The sequence below is a fragment of the Eutrigla gurnardus genome (assembly GCF_963514095.1).
Source record: "Eutrigla gurnardus genome assembly, chromosome: 2".
NCBI classification, from domain to species: domain Eukaryota; kingdom Metazoa; phylum Chordata; class Actinopteri; order Perciformes; family Triglidae; genus Eutrigla; species Eutrigla gurnardus.
Window position 1 is genome coordinate 20043117 of NC_139916.1, and position 18473 is coordinate 20061589.

Sequence of the window (18473 nt, forward strand, 5' to 3'; positions counted from 1 at the left end):
CCTCAAAATGTCTCTAAAATATTTGCAATTCATTTGCTGAATAAATGTTTGTCAAGTAGATTTATATTTGTGCCAATGTATAGGCCAATATATATATGTATAAACCTCCATATTAGTATATGTATGACATATGAAGTGGATCAATACAATCTGTTGGGAAAACGGAGCACTCCCTCCACTGCAAGAGATTGTCTTCTTTGGGCCCTTGTTAGCACAGATTTACATGCTAATGCTGTACATATTCAAGGAGAAAGACATTTCATGTTCTTTTTCCATGCAATTTCTTATAATTAATAATGGTTCTTATAATCAATAATGGTTGCTAACCAATTAGTCATCTCAGGGAACTTATTAGTGATTCACGAGTACAGCAGGCCTACTTGAACTCCCATATTGATAGGCTAGGGCTAGGCTATTGGACTATTAACACTGACAATATTCAGCTCTATATATTGTGTCTTTTACATTGCTTATGATAACTTATTTAGACTGTATATAACATTACCAAAACATAGTAGACCACATTTTGCAGTTACATTCTGACCACGATCATATGCCATCATATATCATATAAATCTTCATCTCTAGCCAGACTCCCGGAAAAGCGTATTAGTCCTGCTCAATGTGTTAAGTGTCCTCAGATGACTTCTGTTGTGATATGACACTATAAATAAAATGTAATTGAATGCCTTATATTCTGTATTCAGCATCCCTTCTATCACTATACGCCACTGGTGTATTATGAAATATGTACATGAGTGTATTGTAATATGCATCCGTCCATTGTCTACCGCACATCCTGTATTCAGGGTCGGGGGGGGGCTGGAGCCGATCCCAGCTGTCATCGGGCGAAGGCAGGGTACACCCTGGACAGGGCGCCAGTTTATCACAGGGCTAACGAGACAAACAACCATTCACACTCACATTCACACCTACGGGCAATTTAGAGTCATCAATGAACCTATCCTCATCCTGCATGTCTTTGGACTGTGGGAGGAAGCCGGAGAACCCGGAGAGAACCCACGCTTACACGGGGAGAACATGCAAACTCCACACAGAAGGAACTCGAAACCCACTACACCACCGTGCAGCCCTGTATTGTAATGTAATATATATACTGCTACTGTTGGGTGTGGTGTCCATAATGTTGAATCCAATAATGTTGTCAGAAAATAAGTCTTATATAGTCTGGACTTTATTTAGCCATTTATTTGGACTATATTTTTTTTTTGCCACTGGAAACGGGGACATTACACTTACTTAAACACGTGAACTACAAAGCAATCCATCAGCTGAATCAAAACAACATTCCTACATTTCCCAGGAGGCAGTGCGTCAAGCAGAACCCCGCCCTTTCCTCTCCCTAAACTTCGTTTGTGTCAACTTTCTGTTTTGCTGTGATTTGATTGCTCGGTCTCAGTTATGTGAGTCGGCCGGGACCGGACACACCGCGACCCACTCCACCACCGACTCTCCTCTTCATCTCCCTCATCATCTTCATCAACGAAAGAGAAAACAGCGTCCAGTCGTGTCTCCGTCACTCTCCGGGGTGGAAGATGTCCGCTGGCGTCTCCGGGCCGGAGCCAGTTTAGGAAGATCTTTTCCCCACGGAAACTCCTCAAGAAAACGGCAACGTGTTGTCGCGCTTAGGTTGTCACTTAGGGGCAACTGTCAACGTCGGGCAATACGGAGCTGTATGGCTGTGAAAGTGTGTGCTGGACTTTTTACGTGAGTTAACGGCTATGTCTGTGGTGCCAGGCCAGGGCGAGGACGGGCAGGAGATGCCTTCTGGCTAGCGGCGCTAACGTTATCTGAACCAGAGCTACTTAGCAAAACGTACGTATTTAGCACGTTATTTTGCAACTTGGCATTGTGTTGTTGCCTGACTAGCCAGTCCGCAGTCAGTCAGGAAATCCGTGTTAACTAGAGAGATGCCGAAATAGCGGTCACTTTATTTGCTAACCGTCAAAATCTGTCTCCGAGTCAACAACAAGCGTAGTTGTCTTGCACGCGAGGCGCGACATTAAGCTAGCTATTAGTGCTAGTAAGCTTCGACATCACAACAACAAAAGCCAAATGCCTCGCCTTTATTCACTGACACTAAACGCTACACGGACTGTTGTCTGTCCACCAACATTCATGCTAATGCACCAGTGTCCATGTTAAAACGGACCACAAGTGCATGAATGACCTAACGCTGCCTCGCAGACGGGAGGACGAACATGACGAACTAACTAACTGGCACGCAACGTAAACGGTGTGACCACAGGACAGATTGGACATTTGGGCAGCTCAAGTTAGACAACGCGCTTGCTCTCTGTATACCACAACAAGGGGACGACTACAGCTCAGCGTGTCAACCATGGAGGGAAATGTACAGCAACAGAAAACGACCCCTTTGGCTCGGGAACTGTCGAGGACGTTCAGCAGCTACAACAAGCACACCATCCAGCTGAAGAAAAACCTGAAGGAGACGAATGCGTTCTTCCGAGAAATAAGGCAAAATTACAGCAATGCTTGTGCGTCGACCACCAGCTCGGAGACAGCTTCTTTTGAGGCAGGTAGGTGTGAACCACATGTCCCTACCTCCAAGTGATCTCTCCACCAACACGTACACGGAAAAATGCATTAATTAGGGTTGGGAAGACTAAAACGATTAAGCCCACCCTCCCCTTTGAAAAGCATGAGTAGACAAAGTGCCCCAAATATGTTGAGATTTCTGCATTCACTAGCTGTCTGAGAATCTGTGATGTCATTCCTCTATTTTGCATTAATTGTCCCGTGTGGCTGCGTGCGTGCGTGACTTGCTAGTTTAGAGCCATGGCCATATTTAACAATCCTGGAGTCCAACTTTTAATTCATCCTACCTCATTTGATAATGTATCAGATTTCTCAATTACAAACACTTAAAATCAATGCTTTATTTTAAAAAAATGTCACAGCTCCACAGTTCAAGTATTGCACAGGAGTGATGGTGTGCCCATAAAATGCAATTTTTGCAAATCTGTTGCCCTGTTCACAGAGAATGTCAAAATAAGGTCCCCCAATGCTGAAAGAACAATGTTAAGCCAAAGATTACTTACTCAACAGAAAAATGGGACCATAATGCTGCCTTTCATGGGCAAAGTGAAACACGCGTCTTCACCTGTGAAACTATATTCACCTTACAAATGTGCAGCATTGGTAGAGGTCATGCTTCATCTTTCCACTGTGCAGGGGTCATGCAGTGAAATACTCAGCACAGGTCTGTCTGAAACAATTCCCCCTACTAGTATTCACCATTTAGGTGAATACTAGCAGGGGAATGCTAGGTTGCAGTTACAGTAAAACCACATGTTAGAAAGAAAGGCCCTTGAATGAATGCAAAGTATACCGTTTTTCTTCTCTCCTGTTATATAACTGTTTTAGACTGAGAATCAGCATTACTGGGGATTATGTCTGATAACCTCAATAACAAGGTTGAATTGGTTCTTCCGTGTGCTTTACATCTTAGTGCCAGCTCAGGAAATAATAGTCTAAGGAAAACAGTCTTATATTCTGGAATTATTGATCAGATACAAATGCATAATGTTTTATTACATTCCCTGTCTCTACTTACAAAGTTTAACAAGAACTCCATGTTTCACTCGTTAAACAGGGTTGCTAAAGATTACTGATAAGGTTCCCAGCAATATATACCTCTTTTTGTTCTGTCCGTTCCCCCAGGCCAGCTCAGCTGCATCTCCTTCCCCAGCCATGAGGAGGAGTTCCTGCGTAATACTGTGGGTGCCGCACCGTACATCCTAGTACTGGGCCAGGATTGTGCAGCCCGTTATCAGCTGCTCAACTGCCTTCTGGGGGAAAGGCTGCTGCCGCTGGGCCCAGAAGCCGGAGAGGCTTGTGAAGGAGTCCAGGGCACTGTCTGTAAGAGGCGGAAGCTGTGCTTCACCCATGGGAGACAGACACGGCTCAGCCTGGCACTTCCTGGCCAGTACGAGTTGGTGCACCAGCTAGCGGCTAACTGTGGCCGCTGGGACACGGTGCCCAGGGAAGATCTAGAGATCCATGAGGAATGTGAGGACCCGGCCCACCGGCTAGCAGAGCTGGAGATCACCCTGCATCACCCACTGCTACAGGTAGCTTTAAATAACAAGCTGCAGATTCTGTGTGAAACTTAATGGATCTAATTTTCATACAGTGTCCACTTATGGTCTAAATAAGGAGTTTGATGTGAAACCATTTATGTGCTAGAACTGGGAACTGAACAGGGCATTGTTGTTGTTTTTTTTGGTAGAAAGCTTTCCAAAGCCCTCTGGAAAAGTCCCAGAATTGTCGAGCAAAGTTAAGTTGAGGTCAAGATGAAAAAAAACCCCCAGTCCTTTTAGTTATGTCTTTGATTTCAATCATATGGCCCAGCCCTGTTTATTTATTTTTTTGTGTTGTGGCATTTCCTCTAGTACCTTTTAATAAAAGGAAAGATGGATAGATGTTATTTTTCATCCTTGTCTCTGGCTTGAACTAGCCTTTGTGTTTCACATTGTTTAGCTCACTCATAAACAGATTACTTAGTGGAGCTAATTATTTCCTGTGATAAGTCTTTTACTTTCCCTGATTTGTTCTACTCGTTGGAAATGCATTCTTTTCCAGTCACTATTCTCCCATTCAGGTTGAGAGCACTTCTTGAAACATATTTACAGGTTACTGTAAGGTTACATGAAAAAGGAACACTTGTTTGACACAGTGGAATAGTCATGCTGGTTTTTAGCCAGTGCGACCTGAAAATCACAATATCTTGTGGGAGTCAATTGATTTAGCATGGTGTAAGAATTGTAGTCATTCCTTATCATGTGTGACACGTGGAAATTAGTCTCTAATCCTTTAGACCAAGGCTCAGAAAGTAGGCCTTGCTCGGCTTCATGGCAGCCCACCCGCCCAGCCCCCTTACGTAATGCCTGCCACTGGTCTGGTGCGTTTCACATGACTTGGTCATGTTAACAAATCCCAAACCCTTTGCCGTGGTTGTTGCCTTGGTTACAAGTTAATTCTGGGACACTGGTTTTTAACGTTGTTAAAACAAATTAATAGTGGTAAATAGTTTTATTTGTGGTTTGTGTAAGCTTTGCTAATAGAAAATACTTATTTAATACTTTTTTTTAAATTAATTTTGTTTTGAAAATTAATTTGTACTAATGTTGACTCGCATTAAACACCAACAATGATTTAATTTTCCAAATATGCATTGAAACAAAAGCACACCAGTCAGTGTGCCTCAATAGTGTTGTGGAATAACTTAATTTGTTTGACTGTTGCAATTATATTTAATGGGTTACTGCATTTTTTTTTTTAATGATTTGGTAAGAATGCATGTTCACGTTTAAACGACTGTCTTCATTCTCTACTAAAAAATGCGTTTGTGGAGTTGACTTAATATGGCTATGCATTTTGTAAAACCTTTTTCCTTGCTGCTTCTAGGTCCCCTTTTCTTAACTCAAAAACTAGTGTAAAAGATGCACTCCTGGAGGGAAAATCTTAGTGCTGCTAGTAGAGCCAGTTATTTCACATCCTTCAATCATTTTCACATGTGACTGAGAGGCGTGGGATCTGCACTCCCTTATTTGGGTCAAAACCTTTGTCACCCTTGAGGACCTCAGAGTCGTTAATATCTGAGTTATTGATCGTAGTAATAATAAAAACATCACAGATGAGGGACAGAATGACCATTTGGGATGCATTTCCATGTTCAACACTAAATAATCGACAACTTTACTAATAATTGCATATCATTTTCAAAGTCGTTCACATAGGTTTGTCACACGCTAAAGCAGTGTGTTATTGCTTTTTAGGTTTTTGCTGAATCATAAAGAGATAGCCATGTTAAGGTTGGAGTAAACAAAGGCTCAGAATCTCTCTTCTCACTGTGGTATTCACACACTCTTGCCATAATCACAGCAACCTTCCAACTTGCTAATTATTCCTCTCTCCATCCCATAGTTAACCCATGCTTCCCACCTCAACTTCAGCACTCAGAGGACATAAAGGGTGCGATGCTATTGCCACGATTGTGAAATTCTTCTAGTACACAGTTTACATACTATGATAACTGTGTTTCTTTGTAGAACTGGCTCAGAGGGTGGCGTTAATGCTAAATCGCAATCATTTCTTATTAGAAAATAAAATAGTTACTTCAAAATAATCAACAGACATTTTCTTGAGGGGTTGTTGTTGAAAAACGATGCATTAAATCAATTCAAACATTGTGTCAATTTTGATTGGTTGTGAACAAATGTTTGCAGGCTATCTTTGTTCCAAAGAGACTGCTCAGACGGGCTCCACTCTTGTTTCTTGGAGACAGGACTGACTGCCTCCTTTGTGTAGCTGTAGCTCATTTTTGCCTCTTTTCTCCAGCTGTCTTCCCCCCCGTCATGGTCTCCCTCTCAAGCCCTCTCCGAGAGTATTTAAAAAAAAAAGTCATTATTTATCAAGGGTTAAGAAAACCTATTACTTGTGTCATTTTCCTGCCGTGTCACAGACATTCCCAAGACCACCACAAATATTTATGTGCCATTAGATGTTCAGAAATAGAAGGAGCATGTGATGTGTGTGTGTGTGTGTGTGTGTAAGTTCTTTTTCTTGCTTTTTAGATTTGAAGCTGTTCAAACATCTATGGCATACATTGGATTGAAAACTGTGGTCCAATTGCTTTGAACAATTTAAAAAATCAGGGATTGTAGTTTTGCTGTAATGACTTATTTCTGTATTTTGTATGAAGTTAAAAGGTCAGTTCATCTTAATTATGTAAAACATATACATAGCAACAATTTCCATTAATTTAATGTCATGTTTCTGGCCAACTTGTAAATATAAACCCAATAGTCACCATGTTTAGCTCTGTTTGTTGTTCTCCACCAACTCTGGAAAGCATGTCTTCAGTGAGCTGGCATTTTCACATTTCTTTTTATTGAAACCACGGTGTTGAAAATTAAATCTTTTGTTTTGTTTGTTTTGTTATCAGGAAGCAAAGGTCATGGTGGTGCCTTGTACAAGTGTTCAGCCCATAGAAGAAGCCCTGGAAGACTGCACCCGCAGCATGATCCCCATCATACTCTATGCCATCAACCGGGACTCCCTAAGCACAGAGCAGGTGGCAGAGCTCTGGAAGGTCAAAGAGATGCTCTCCTTTCCTATTTGTTTTATTCGTATCCCTGACACCATGCCGGCAGCCTCCCCAGAACCCGGCCGTCGTGGGGATAAGGAAAAGGAGAGGGAGAAGAGCACCCTCCATAAGCAGTTGCTCTCCCTCGGCTTCATCGTTAGCCCAACAGGAAACTGCTCCTGTGGCGCCCCTACACAGACACCTGCCCCGGGTGCCAAGCCCCAGAGTGTGCTGGGTGAAGCTTTCGAAAGGCTCCATCGGTTGCTGATCCCTTTTGCTCGACAAGTGCTTCAAAACCACCAGGTGGAGGCTGCCAACCTGCTTAATGGGGTTCATTGTCGCTGTCTAGATCTTTTCATCAACCAGGTAGTTGGATTATGCACCTTTTTATCTCTGTCTGTGATTTTTTTTTACTGCTTTATACTGACGGTGGTAACTGCCTTTGCACGAACTGTGTGATCTCAGTATGCTTTGACTACGGCCATGAAATTCACCCTGATCCTTTCTGTTTCCATTCCTTGCAGGCTTTTGACATGCAGAGGGACCTGCAGATAACGCCCCGCAGGCTGGAGTACACCCGTGAGAAAGAGGGGGAACTCTTCACTTCCCTCATGGCCATCGCTAACCGTAAACAGGAAGAGATGAAGGAGATGATTGTGGAAACACTCGGCAGCATGAAAGAGCAGCTGCTGGAGGATGCTGCCAACCTGGAGTTTACAGGTTAGTGTGTAACAACCTGGATGAATGTCTTTTTATACTATTTACAGTTATTGGTAGAAAAATACAGGCTTTTAGTAAATAAGAACCTTTGAGTCCTGTTTGTTTGTTGTGAAAAGAGCATAGGCTTAATGGCTGTAAAGTAATTTATTTGTGACAATGTTTTTAGATTTGGTCCAAAAGTCAACTGATGCGGAAAAGGTCAATTTACACTAAATACAAAAGTATGAAAAAGTTCAAATTAGATATTTTTTTTCTCTTGAAATGAATGATTTGATCTATTCAGTTATCTTAATTGATAGACACTAGCAGTTCTCTCCTCTCCATTATATCATGACATATGAGTTATTGGAAGCACGGTGGTGGAGTGGTTCGCACTGTTGCCTGACAGCAATAGGGTCCTGGATTCGAGTCCAGGCTCGGGTTCCTTCTGTGTGGAGTTTGCATATTCTCTCCATGTTAGTGTGGTTTCTATCCAGCTTCACCAACAGTCCAAAGTCAGGATGGGGATAGGTTAATTGATGACTCTAAATTGCCCGTAGGTGTGAATGTAAGTGTGAACAGTTGTCTGTTTCTACATGTCGGCCCTGCGATAGACTGGCGAGCAGTCCAGGGTGTATCCTTCTTTCGCCCAATGTCGGCTGGCATCGGCTGACCCTTAACAGGATAAGTGGTGATTGATGGATAATGGATATCTGTTTTTAGACTGTAGGAAGTGGGATATTTGATTTGCTGTGATAGACCACAGTAAACTTGTTTCTGTTGGTTTCCATTGGATTACTCAAAAGTAGATAAATATAGAAGATAGAAAGATTAAAGACATGAACATGCACCTGTATTTATTTTTCATCTCAGAATATTATATAATACTCTATTAAGTACACCAATAAGTAAAAGTAAATGTACGTTATTAGCTTGGCACCTCCTATATTATGTTATACCTCTGTGACTGTGTCTGTAAAGTAAATATAAAGAGTGTCTTTGCCCTCTATCACAACAAGAATATGGACACCACTAAGTGTGAGCGTGCAAAACGGAGGGTGAAGGGCCAAGTGTAGCAACTATAGCACTCTGATCATAGCACTGTTGCTCTTAAATGATAGTTCAGAATTTTGGACATGAGACCTATTTTCCAAGTGAGCCGGTGTGTTCGAGACGTCTGGAGACGTTTTCAAGAAATTTCATTCAGTTCTTCTAGTTGCCGAGTTCGCTTATGCTATGGCTAGCGCAAGTCAATGGTTCTTAGCTAGACAGGCATTAAAAACAGTGCCTATCAAATAGGTCTTATGTCTAAAATTCCGAACTATCCCTTTAAGGTACTACTTTACTCAGATGAGGACCTCACACTTGTTCTATTTGTAGCTCTTACTTTATCGGCAATGATACGTTGTGGTTTCTTTGTTTCCTTCTTTTGACAAATGTACTTATAGTAAGTCGCTTTGGACAAAAGCTAAATGTAATGTAAATGTAAATGGTTATTGCTTTCTGTTTTCTTCTGGTCCCCTTTCCTGGGAATTTTCCTAAAAGCAAGATTTCTGGGTTATCTGCATAACTTTTTGAGTAAAGCCCAACACGGGTGTTTTAAGAACGGCCCATGCTCCAGAATTAGTTCTGGGATGAACAGGTTTCTATAGAGAACACCACAACCCTCCAAAGGCATTCTCAAATAGATATCTGACAGCATTAACTTATCAGAAATGCTATGTACTTGTTGATCACAGATACCGTATATTGACTTGACAAACTATTTTCTTTCAACTGCAGACATCATTGTAACAACTAATGGAGAGCCTGTTACGTCAAAGGAGATCAAATCTTGCATCCACCAAATCCAGGAGCTGATAGTGGTTCGGTTGAATCAGGCCGTGGCGAATAAGCTGATCAGCTCTGTGGACTATCTGAGGGAGAGCTTCGTAGGAACCCTGGAGCGATGTCTCACCAGTCTGGAGAAGTCCCACATGGATTCTGTCCATAATATAACATCCAATCACCTAAAACAGGTACGCAGTAGTTTTAAACAGGAACCTTATTTAGTTTGCTCGTCAAGAATGTTAAGTGTGACGATGAGCAATATGATTGTATTTATGAATTCCTGATGATAAGCTTTGCATTTAATAATATCAAATATACATATGTTACTTTTTATTTAATAAACATTTTATGTTGGGAGAAATGTAAACAAAGCGATTTCCAAGGAAAAGAGCTGGAGACTTGAGCGAGGCTTTAATATGACAAATGTCAGCAATCTGATCCCAAATGTTAGTTCTCTGTCTCCTGTTCATTTAACCATGTAAACCTTTATGTGAACCAACAGAGAAAAGCAAACCAAAGTAAACGGTCCAACATAGGATCAGAGACAAATAGTGTTCCAACAAAGACAAGCAACATTTTATGAAACAAAGCTTACATTGGCCTCATCAACTCTGCTTGGCTTCGGTTCCACGGGCCCCTAGACCAACACATTACATTTACTCATAATTTAAGACGTGGATTTGCAGCATATTTACTCCCTCCTCTCATTTGCCACAGTTATTAAATGCTGCCTATCATGTGGAGGTCACATTTCATTCAGGATCCTCTGTCTCAAGACTCTTCTGGGAGCAAATCAAACAGGTTGGTGTCTAATAAGTTCAGCGGTAAGAGTTTCAATGGTGACTTCCGCATTAAGTGTTCTGACTATGTATCTTTCTCCTAGATAATCCACAGGATAACGTTTGTGAATCCTCCCGCCATCACTTCAGAGTGGAAGCGGAAAGTGGCCCAGGATGCCATAGAAAGTCTCAGTGCTGCCAAACTGGCCAGAAGCATCTGCTCCCAGTTCAGAACCCGCCTCAACAGCTCCCATGAGGCCTTCGCGGCATCTCTGCGCCAGGTAGACTTCCTCTCTTCTTTGCTGCCACTTTCTTTCATTTCTCTCTCATTCTCAATGCCTGTTCCACTGTGCTCTGTTGCCTTACCATATATTTTAAGGCTGATATTTCCATCTCAATCATTTTCACTACCATCAAACCACTAGTGGATGTTAAGTCAGTCGAGCGGCCAAGATTTAATATGAATAAATAAATGACCATTCATACTGGTCATTTTTAAGATTAAATTGCAATAAAAATGTTGCTGGCTACACTACCACTTCTGCATAATAATGTATTAGCAATAGGAATCAATATAGACATTTCTCTTTATGCAGTAATTAAATAAAGTCCCCATCCTGAATAGCAAGTGTGCAATTCTGTAGGTCTGTGGAGGGAAAACAGGGCTTTGTAAAAGTAAAGTAGTGCATGCAGCTGAGATCGAGGAAAAGCAGGCGGAGATGGCACAAGAACCTATTCCTGATACAGCATGACTTCCAGAACACTCTAATAAAGAAGGATGGGGAATTCACCTTTCAAAGACATTTATTGATAAATTGTATGACAGTAATATCTTCTGTTAAATCTTAAATCTTGACACGGCTTTTGTTGGCTATCAGGCTGTGCAGTGCTCGTGCTTCAGCAATTTATTCCTCTTCACTTGAAGAGACCTTTCAAGCCCCATGTGCAAATAGCTATGACTCCACCCTTGAAGTCCCTTACAAATCAGTTCCAGTCAAATTCCTCTGATCATAATTATCACATGACCGGCAGTGTGGGTCACATCACTGACTACATTTCCACGCTCGCTAATTCTTCACTCCTAATGCAGAAAAATCCTAATTTAATTGAGTTATTTATCTGACTGCTTGAATGAGTGAAGAGCATCAAGAGTGCATCATCCTCATAAAATCGTTATACTTCTATCGAATTCCTGTTGGAAATGGTAGAATCACAAGTAGAGCAATCATGAATCATAGCGATAAAAACTCTGGTTTGCAGGTTGTTGTTGCAATTTGATACGTTGATATGAATGTTAATGCAAAGTAGAGTGGAATAAAGAATGAAAAAGCAGGGTTTTTTCTTTCCTGAAAAGAATACATCACAAAGACTAGTGAGTGGAGTGTGTTTGGGCTGGCGATGACAAATCACTCTGGGTCAAATTTCCAGGCTATTTTTTTACTCCCTTTTTCTTTGGTTTAGGCTGCAACTGCATGTAAGGGATTCATATTAGAGAAAACATTTATAGTCTCTCCGCCACATGGCATCAGATCCAAACACTTGTTTTAGCCCTGGAATTAGTATGAAACAAACAGATGAGTAAATAAATTTGTTTTTCATTTAAAAAAATGTAATTTGTTGATTGTTGGTCATTTCAACCATATAAATCTCTGACTTCTCTCTAATATAATTCATCTTGAAAAATGTCTCGAGGAACGACACCCACCAACCATATCACCATGCAGATGGAAGTCTATAACTCAATAATCACAGTAAACCCAATGATGGCTACTAAACTGCAGTAAGATAATACTGATCAATATTTTACTAATCTGTGATGGAAGGAATTAATAATATATAATAATAACAATAATAACAACAACAATAGCAATGATAATGAATAATAATAATAATAATAATGATAATAATAACATAACACAAATGATTAAGAAAAAGCCACATGGTAAAATGTAATCTTGAGAGATGATCTAAAAGAGGGAAGTGAGTATTCCTGTTAAAATGAAAACTATAATTTAAGATATGCCAGAGAACAGATTACAATGTTAAATAAAGTCACCTACTATAGTCACATTGCAGATTAGTGAGGGTTGTTGACCTAAACATTACAGCTGAAAACAAAGCAAACATTGGTGATGAGAACGCAACCCTGTGCTGTCACCCATGGTTAAAAATATAAATGAAATACTTCAAGGAGTAACTGTGTTGGCCTGGAACTCTGCATTAATCAGTTTGACAAATTACTATATCGTCACGGCAGGGTATTCACTGGGACCCTGAGGGCGGTCATCTCCATGGTGATGGCACCTTCTGACCATGAAATGATGTAGTTAAAACGTGAAGGGTGAATGTAAAGCACATTAGATGTTGTTTTGAGATGTAATCATGAGATTATGTCATGTGCTGGTGTTGTTGTAGCTGGAGGAAGGGCACACAGGCCGTCTGGAGCGCACTGAGGATCTATGGCTGCGTGTGAGGAAGGACCACGCCCCTCGGCTGGCCCGCCTGTCTCTGGAGAGCCGCTCCCTCAGGGATGTGCTGCTGCATGGTGAGTCACCACCAAATCCTCCCACCGTTCACTCACTGAAAGCGTAACACGCTCTGCTCACGCATCACTGCAAAGACATACCCATTTTAAATCCTGCAAATGATATCTTTGCACATGTGATATCGTTAAGGATCTACAAATATTCTGCTTTGAATAATTCTGTAATGTTTTTTCCACAAATAATTTAAATGACAAAATCCCAAATTCCTTGAGTTACATTGTCTCAAATCCATGAATATGATATGACATTATTATGACAGATATTATCCATTTCAAAAGTTTAACTACTATACACAATACCTCTCCAGTACCCCGACTTTTACCACTAGGTGTCGCAATTGCCGCAGCAGCTGCTCCCGAGCCTTTGAATTTAGCTGTGGCGGCGGAAATCCACCTGTAAGCTGGTTTGCAAAGTGAAGCAAGTTAGATCTATCCCCCTCCTTTTGCCATGATATTCTTCCTGCAGTGTTTACAGATTGCTTTGTCTAAGTTTGTGGGCTCACCTTTTTCGTCGGCTTCAAATCCAAAATGTTGCCATATTGGCACATTTTTCATTTTCTTTGAGACTGACTCTGCTCCTATGTCTCCTCTTGTTACCCCAAAAACACACAAACTAAGTAAACAAACACAAGGTACGGCGTGCACATCTCCCCCCTCCAACCTCTAATGAAATGTGATCTCTGTCATGCCGGCCTCAGCACGCTCGGCTCGCTCTGCACTTTGTGCACCAGCCGCCTGGATTCAGTGCTGTGATGCCATCGGCACAGGTTGCTGATGTTTTTAATTTTCCGGAACGTGTCGTAAGGACAAATGACGGTTCAACCGGTTTGCATAAATCACACTGGTTTAGCCTGAACACCGAACTGGACCGGTGAAACTGGAAATCGGCCTAACTCTACCTCTACTTTACTTTAATCTCAGGTTTACACAGAAACTTTTCCTTCTTCAGATGAATGGGAAAACAGCCTTCTAGTCTCAAACCTCCACATGAACTAACAATAAGCAAAATACATTTCTGTCTCGAGGGAGACTTTAAGAATTAATTTGGACATAGTCCAACCCAGATAATGTAAAATAGAAATATACAAATTGAGTTTAAAATGACTGCATTGTTTTCTAACAGGAAAGCCTAAGCTCGGGCGGGAGTTGGGTCGGGGTCAGTACGGAGTGGTGTACATGTGTGACAGTTGGGGAGGACACTACCCGTGTGCCTTAAAGTCTGTGATACCGCCTGATGATAAACACTGGAACGATCTGGCTTTGGAGTTTCATTACACAAGGTGAGTTAGTGAGAGTGAGTGCAAGAACATCACACACACTCACACCATCAGACTTGTACAGACTACCGCTTTGACATGAGGACCTAACACTTGTTTCTATTTTTTAGCTCTTACTTTATTGGCAATGATATGTTGTGGTTTCTTTGTTTTGACAAATGTACTTATTGTAAGTCGCTTTGGACAAAAGCGTCTGCTAAATGACCTAAATGTAAATGTAATTTTAATTATTCACACCAAACTACCATTAGTACAAAACTCTACTCCTCACAGCTGAGGTGTGTATGAGAAATATAAAATGGCTTGAGCAGTTTCTGAAGCATTCATCAAGAGCAGAAATGATTTCATTAGACATGACCGTTGCCTCAATTTAAAGTGGCAATTTACATATAAATAAATATAATAATAATGATTATTATTCACCATCTATCACCAAAGAACAGATTTTTTTCAGATGGTACTGTAATCTGAAAATTTTTATTTTCCTCCCTCCTCCTTTGGATGTGCGTTGGTTCAGATCCCTGCCCAAGCACGAGCGTCTTGTCGACCTGCATGGCTCTGTGATCGATCACACCTATGGAGATGGCTCCAGCATTGCTGTGCTACTCATCATGGAGCGGCTGCACAGAGACCTCTATACAGGCTTGAAGGTGACTGGATAATAAAGAGATTGCATAAATTGATTGTTTTAGGTAAAATCTCACACATAAGTTCCAGTTAAGTCTAATGTCTCTCTCCATCTCTACCAGGCTGGTTTATCACTGAGGGAGAGACTTCAGATTGCTCTGGATGTGGTGGAGGGTATCCGCTTCCTGCACGGTCAAGGCCTCCTGCACAGAGACATAAAGCTAAAGAATGTTCTGGTAAGTTCACATCAAATAATAAGTTCAGCAAACCTGAGAGAGTCTGTGACTGTATATGTCAACACTTCAGGGAGCATTATTCACTGACCTAACAAGCTCCTCCCTCTTCCTTTTCCAGCTGGACAAACAAAACCGTGCTAAGATCACCGACCTGGGCTTTTGTAAACCAGAGGCCATGATGTCTGGCAGCATCGTTGGAACCCCCATTCACATGGCTCCAGAGCTGTTTACAGGTACGATCATTGAGTAATCACACTATCAATAATTTACTTATTTCATAACTCCATAGGTACAGTTGAATAGGCCAGAACTTTACTTGAGAGGAGAACTCTTTTTATATAACATCTCAGAATGTTTTTTTTTTTAATCACATCTTCTGTCAAAAATTATACCTAATTGTGCAGGAATGCTATATATCATTCTTTTTAAGATTTCCTCTCTCTTGTGACCCCTTTTTCCTAACAGGAAAGTATGATAACTCTGTTGATGTTTACGCCTTCGGGATCCTTTTCTGGTATCTCTGCACTGGTTCAGTGAAACTCCCAGATGCCTTTGAGAAATGCTCCAGTAAGGACCAGCTTTGGAATAACGTTAAAAAAGGTAAACAACACTTTCACACCTGCAGTTTGGTTCATCTGTTCCAAGATCAATGGAAATAAACCTTTTAGTTCTGGTCCTAGTTTATGTACTTATGTTGGTTCTTTACAAAGAACCAAGAACCGTAAACATGACGTTATACAAACTGATGGGAACTCAGTGCTTGGACAGTTTTGGTGATGTCATTCGGTATAGTTGGCATTGGGAAGAAAAAGCAGAAAAGGTTTTGGAACCACTGCTGCTAGAGCTTGGTGTGGGTGAGAACAGGCAGCTGTGTTCTGGACATATGGGAGCCTGTCCAGGGTTTTAATGGAAACCCAGAACAGGACTTCATTACTATCAGTCCAGTCTGGTGGTGAGGAGAGCGTGGATGAGGCTCAGAGTCTGAGAGGGAAGGTCGAAATCTGGAAATATTTTAAAGGTATTCTGTATAATACTCTGCACTTTAGTGGTTTTTGCAGTTCTGGTTAGATTCAAAACTGTGTTTCATATCAACACTATGTGGAATGACAATAAAGGTGGATCTATGATTCACTTGTTGTGCATGTTTATTAGAATGCTTCAACAGCAACTATGACCATAGAAACACAGAATCGATGCATACATTCTGTGTCCTAAATGTATTATACTGGAATGTATAGACTGGAGTGTTTGGAACTACAGAAGGCCGCATGCACCACGTGATCGCCTGGTGGCGAGATCAAGGATTCTCGTAAATCCCTTTCAATGCCATTTTATGGATTCATGCAGGGAAATCGTATTCCTGTGACACATTAATGCTTCTAATGTGTTTATTTATATTCTTTGATGTCGCAGATCCACGAGGAAATAACTGATTATGAGTTTAAGTCGAGACCTCATGTTATGAATCAGGGCAAACTAATAAAAAGGGGAGATTTCTGTTGGATCACTACGTTTCTTACTATTCAAAGAAGAGGCATCCAATAAAAACAGTGTTGAATTTAAGGTAACACGGGTGAATAATTCATATAGACTGTAATAGTAGTTTAGCTTTGAGTTGATGTTAAGACCAGGTTAACTGTCAAACAATCTTGCAACTTAACTTGTTTCTTTGACGTTCGTGCTAAATCACAACCTAAAATAAAACCAACCTGATGTTTACAAAGTAAAAACCTTCCCTCAAAAACATCGGTCTTCAAACATGAAGCCTTGATGTTCACTATCTGAGAAGGTCTGGTGCTTGTTTTGGGTTTCTGTCGGCTCACTCGTGCACTCTGTCCTCTCCAGGAGCCAGACCCGAGCGGTTGCTCACTTTTGATGAAGAATGCTGGCAGCTGATGGAGGCCTGCTGGAACGGGGACCCTACCCAAAGGCCCATGCTTGGTATTGTGGAGCCCAGCCTGCAAAGCATCATGGTCCGACTCTGCAACTGCGGCTCAGAACAGAAGAGCAGCAGCCTCGAGGACTCAAACTGAAAACACTCCAGACAAACTAACACATGTGTGACAGGGATTCTGGTCAGAAAGGTATTTTTCTTGTATTTATGAAGAACAGAAAACAGGTGACCTGTAATAATGTTCAAACTGTCCTCCTTTGTTGGATTTACATTATTTATGAGGAGTTGATACAGACCAGATTTTTGCAGATATGTGTGTTTTATTGTTTGTGCTTTGTGTATTTGTATACAAACTCTACAACATGCTTTTGTCGTAGCTGCCGTGCTAATTGCTGCTTGGTCATAGACTTGCCACTAGATGCAAACTGTTTTAAAAAAGTAGTCCATTCCCAGTGTTATGAAAAAAATATAAATATATAAAAGATTAATTTTAGATTGTATTTAAACTGAAAATGTCTGCATCTATTCAAATACATCTTTTTTAATAAAATGATCTGTTACAACATGTTTGTATCGTAAGTAGTCGTTAGTTTACTAATAGTTTTGAGGTAAGAAAGTTTGAAAATTGTTCTTGTTCTGGTTTCTCATCTTTTTGGTTTTTGATTCCTTAAAACAAAGGAATGTCTCCGTGCAACACCTCGTCACTGGCTGCGTGATTCCACTGGTTGTGACCTGTTCAAACAATAAGCCATTTTCTTTTTCCCCCTTGTTTTGCCTGATTCAATTTTAAACGCCTAAAGAGATTTTTCAGTAATAAATATGGGTTTGTTATGATGCTTTTTTACCCCAGTTTTTCTATCCTGTAAATCATTTTGTGACCCCTCAGATTTACCCTGTGACCTGCTCTAAATTATACAATTCTGGAAATCGTAATTCAAGTAGAAACGTTTTGTTTTGAAAGAAATACGTCAAACTTTGTAGCAAAGCATGCACAAAGCTGGGGATTTTGAAGCCTGTTAGCTTTCTATTGTCTGTTGTGAGGCCAAAGTATGACTGGCTTAATACATTTTTCCCAGAGTTCATCTGTCCTACCAATCCACAGGCAGAAACATGACCTCACCGGATTGTTTGATACCTAACCAGAGGACGCCGACCTCAAGGTCCCTGCAAAGGTTCTCTCAAGTTTTACAAAAAGCATCCTTTTAGGAAGCTTCAAGAAAGGTTCCCACAACGCTATTTTTGTCAAACGAAGAACTATCAGAGAAAGTTCCCTAAATGTTAACAGCGTGGAACTATTTAAAGACCCAACATTCAGGGAAGGTTCCTAACAAATATCTACAGTAATAATATCCATTGGGACTATTCTCAGAACGTTCTTTAAAAACGAATGAGAATGTGAATATAACATGAATGCTAGGGTAAAACGGGGAAAGATGCCACCCTGTATGAACAGA

At 40.9% G+C, this 18473-nt stretch overlaps 1 protein-coding gene across 1 annotated transcript; it reads left to right on the plus strand.

Moving 5' to 3' along the window:
- The first annotated feature begins 1388 nt into the window (after positions 1–1388).
- Positions 1389–17584, plus strand: dstyk (dual serine/threonine and tyrosine protein kinase). The gene is made up of 14 exons (XM_084032872.1): positions 1389–2561; positions 3706–4115; positions 6992–7498; positions 7657–7852; positions 9614–9849; positions 10379–10462; positions 10545–10721; positions 12856–12985; positions 14109–14265; positions 14780–14912; positions 15012–15125; positions 15244–15358; positions 15591–15725; positions 16971–17584. The coding sequence occupies exons 1-14, from the start codon at positions 2363–2365 to the stop codon at positions 17156–17158; spliced, it is 2781 nt and encodes a 926-aa protein (XP_083888998.1). The 5' UTR covers positions 1389–2362; the 3' UTR covers positions 17159–17584.
- The last annotated feature ends 889 nt before the right edge of the window (positions 17585–18473 follow it).

Bases quoted from the DNA above. Each gene is read 5' to 3' on its own strand.
- dstyk (XM_084032872.1), top strand. From the start codon at position 2,363: ATGGAGGGAAATGTACAGCAACAGAAAACGACCCCTTTGGCTCGGGAA. The intron at 4,116-6,991 runs GTAGCTTTAAAT...TTTTGTTATCAG, and splicing joins TGCATCACCCACTGCTACAG to GAAGCAAAGGTCATGGTGGT. The intron at 15,359-15,590 runs GTACGATCATTG...TTTTCCTAACAG, and splicing joins GGCTCCAGAGCTGTTTACAG to GAAAGTATGATAACTCTGTT.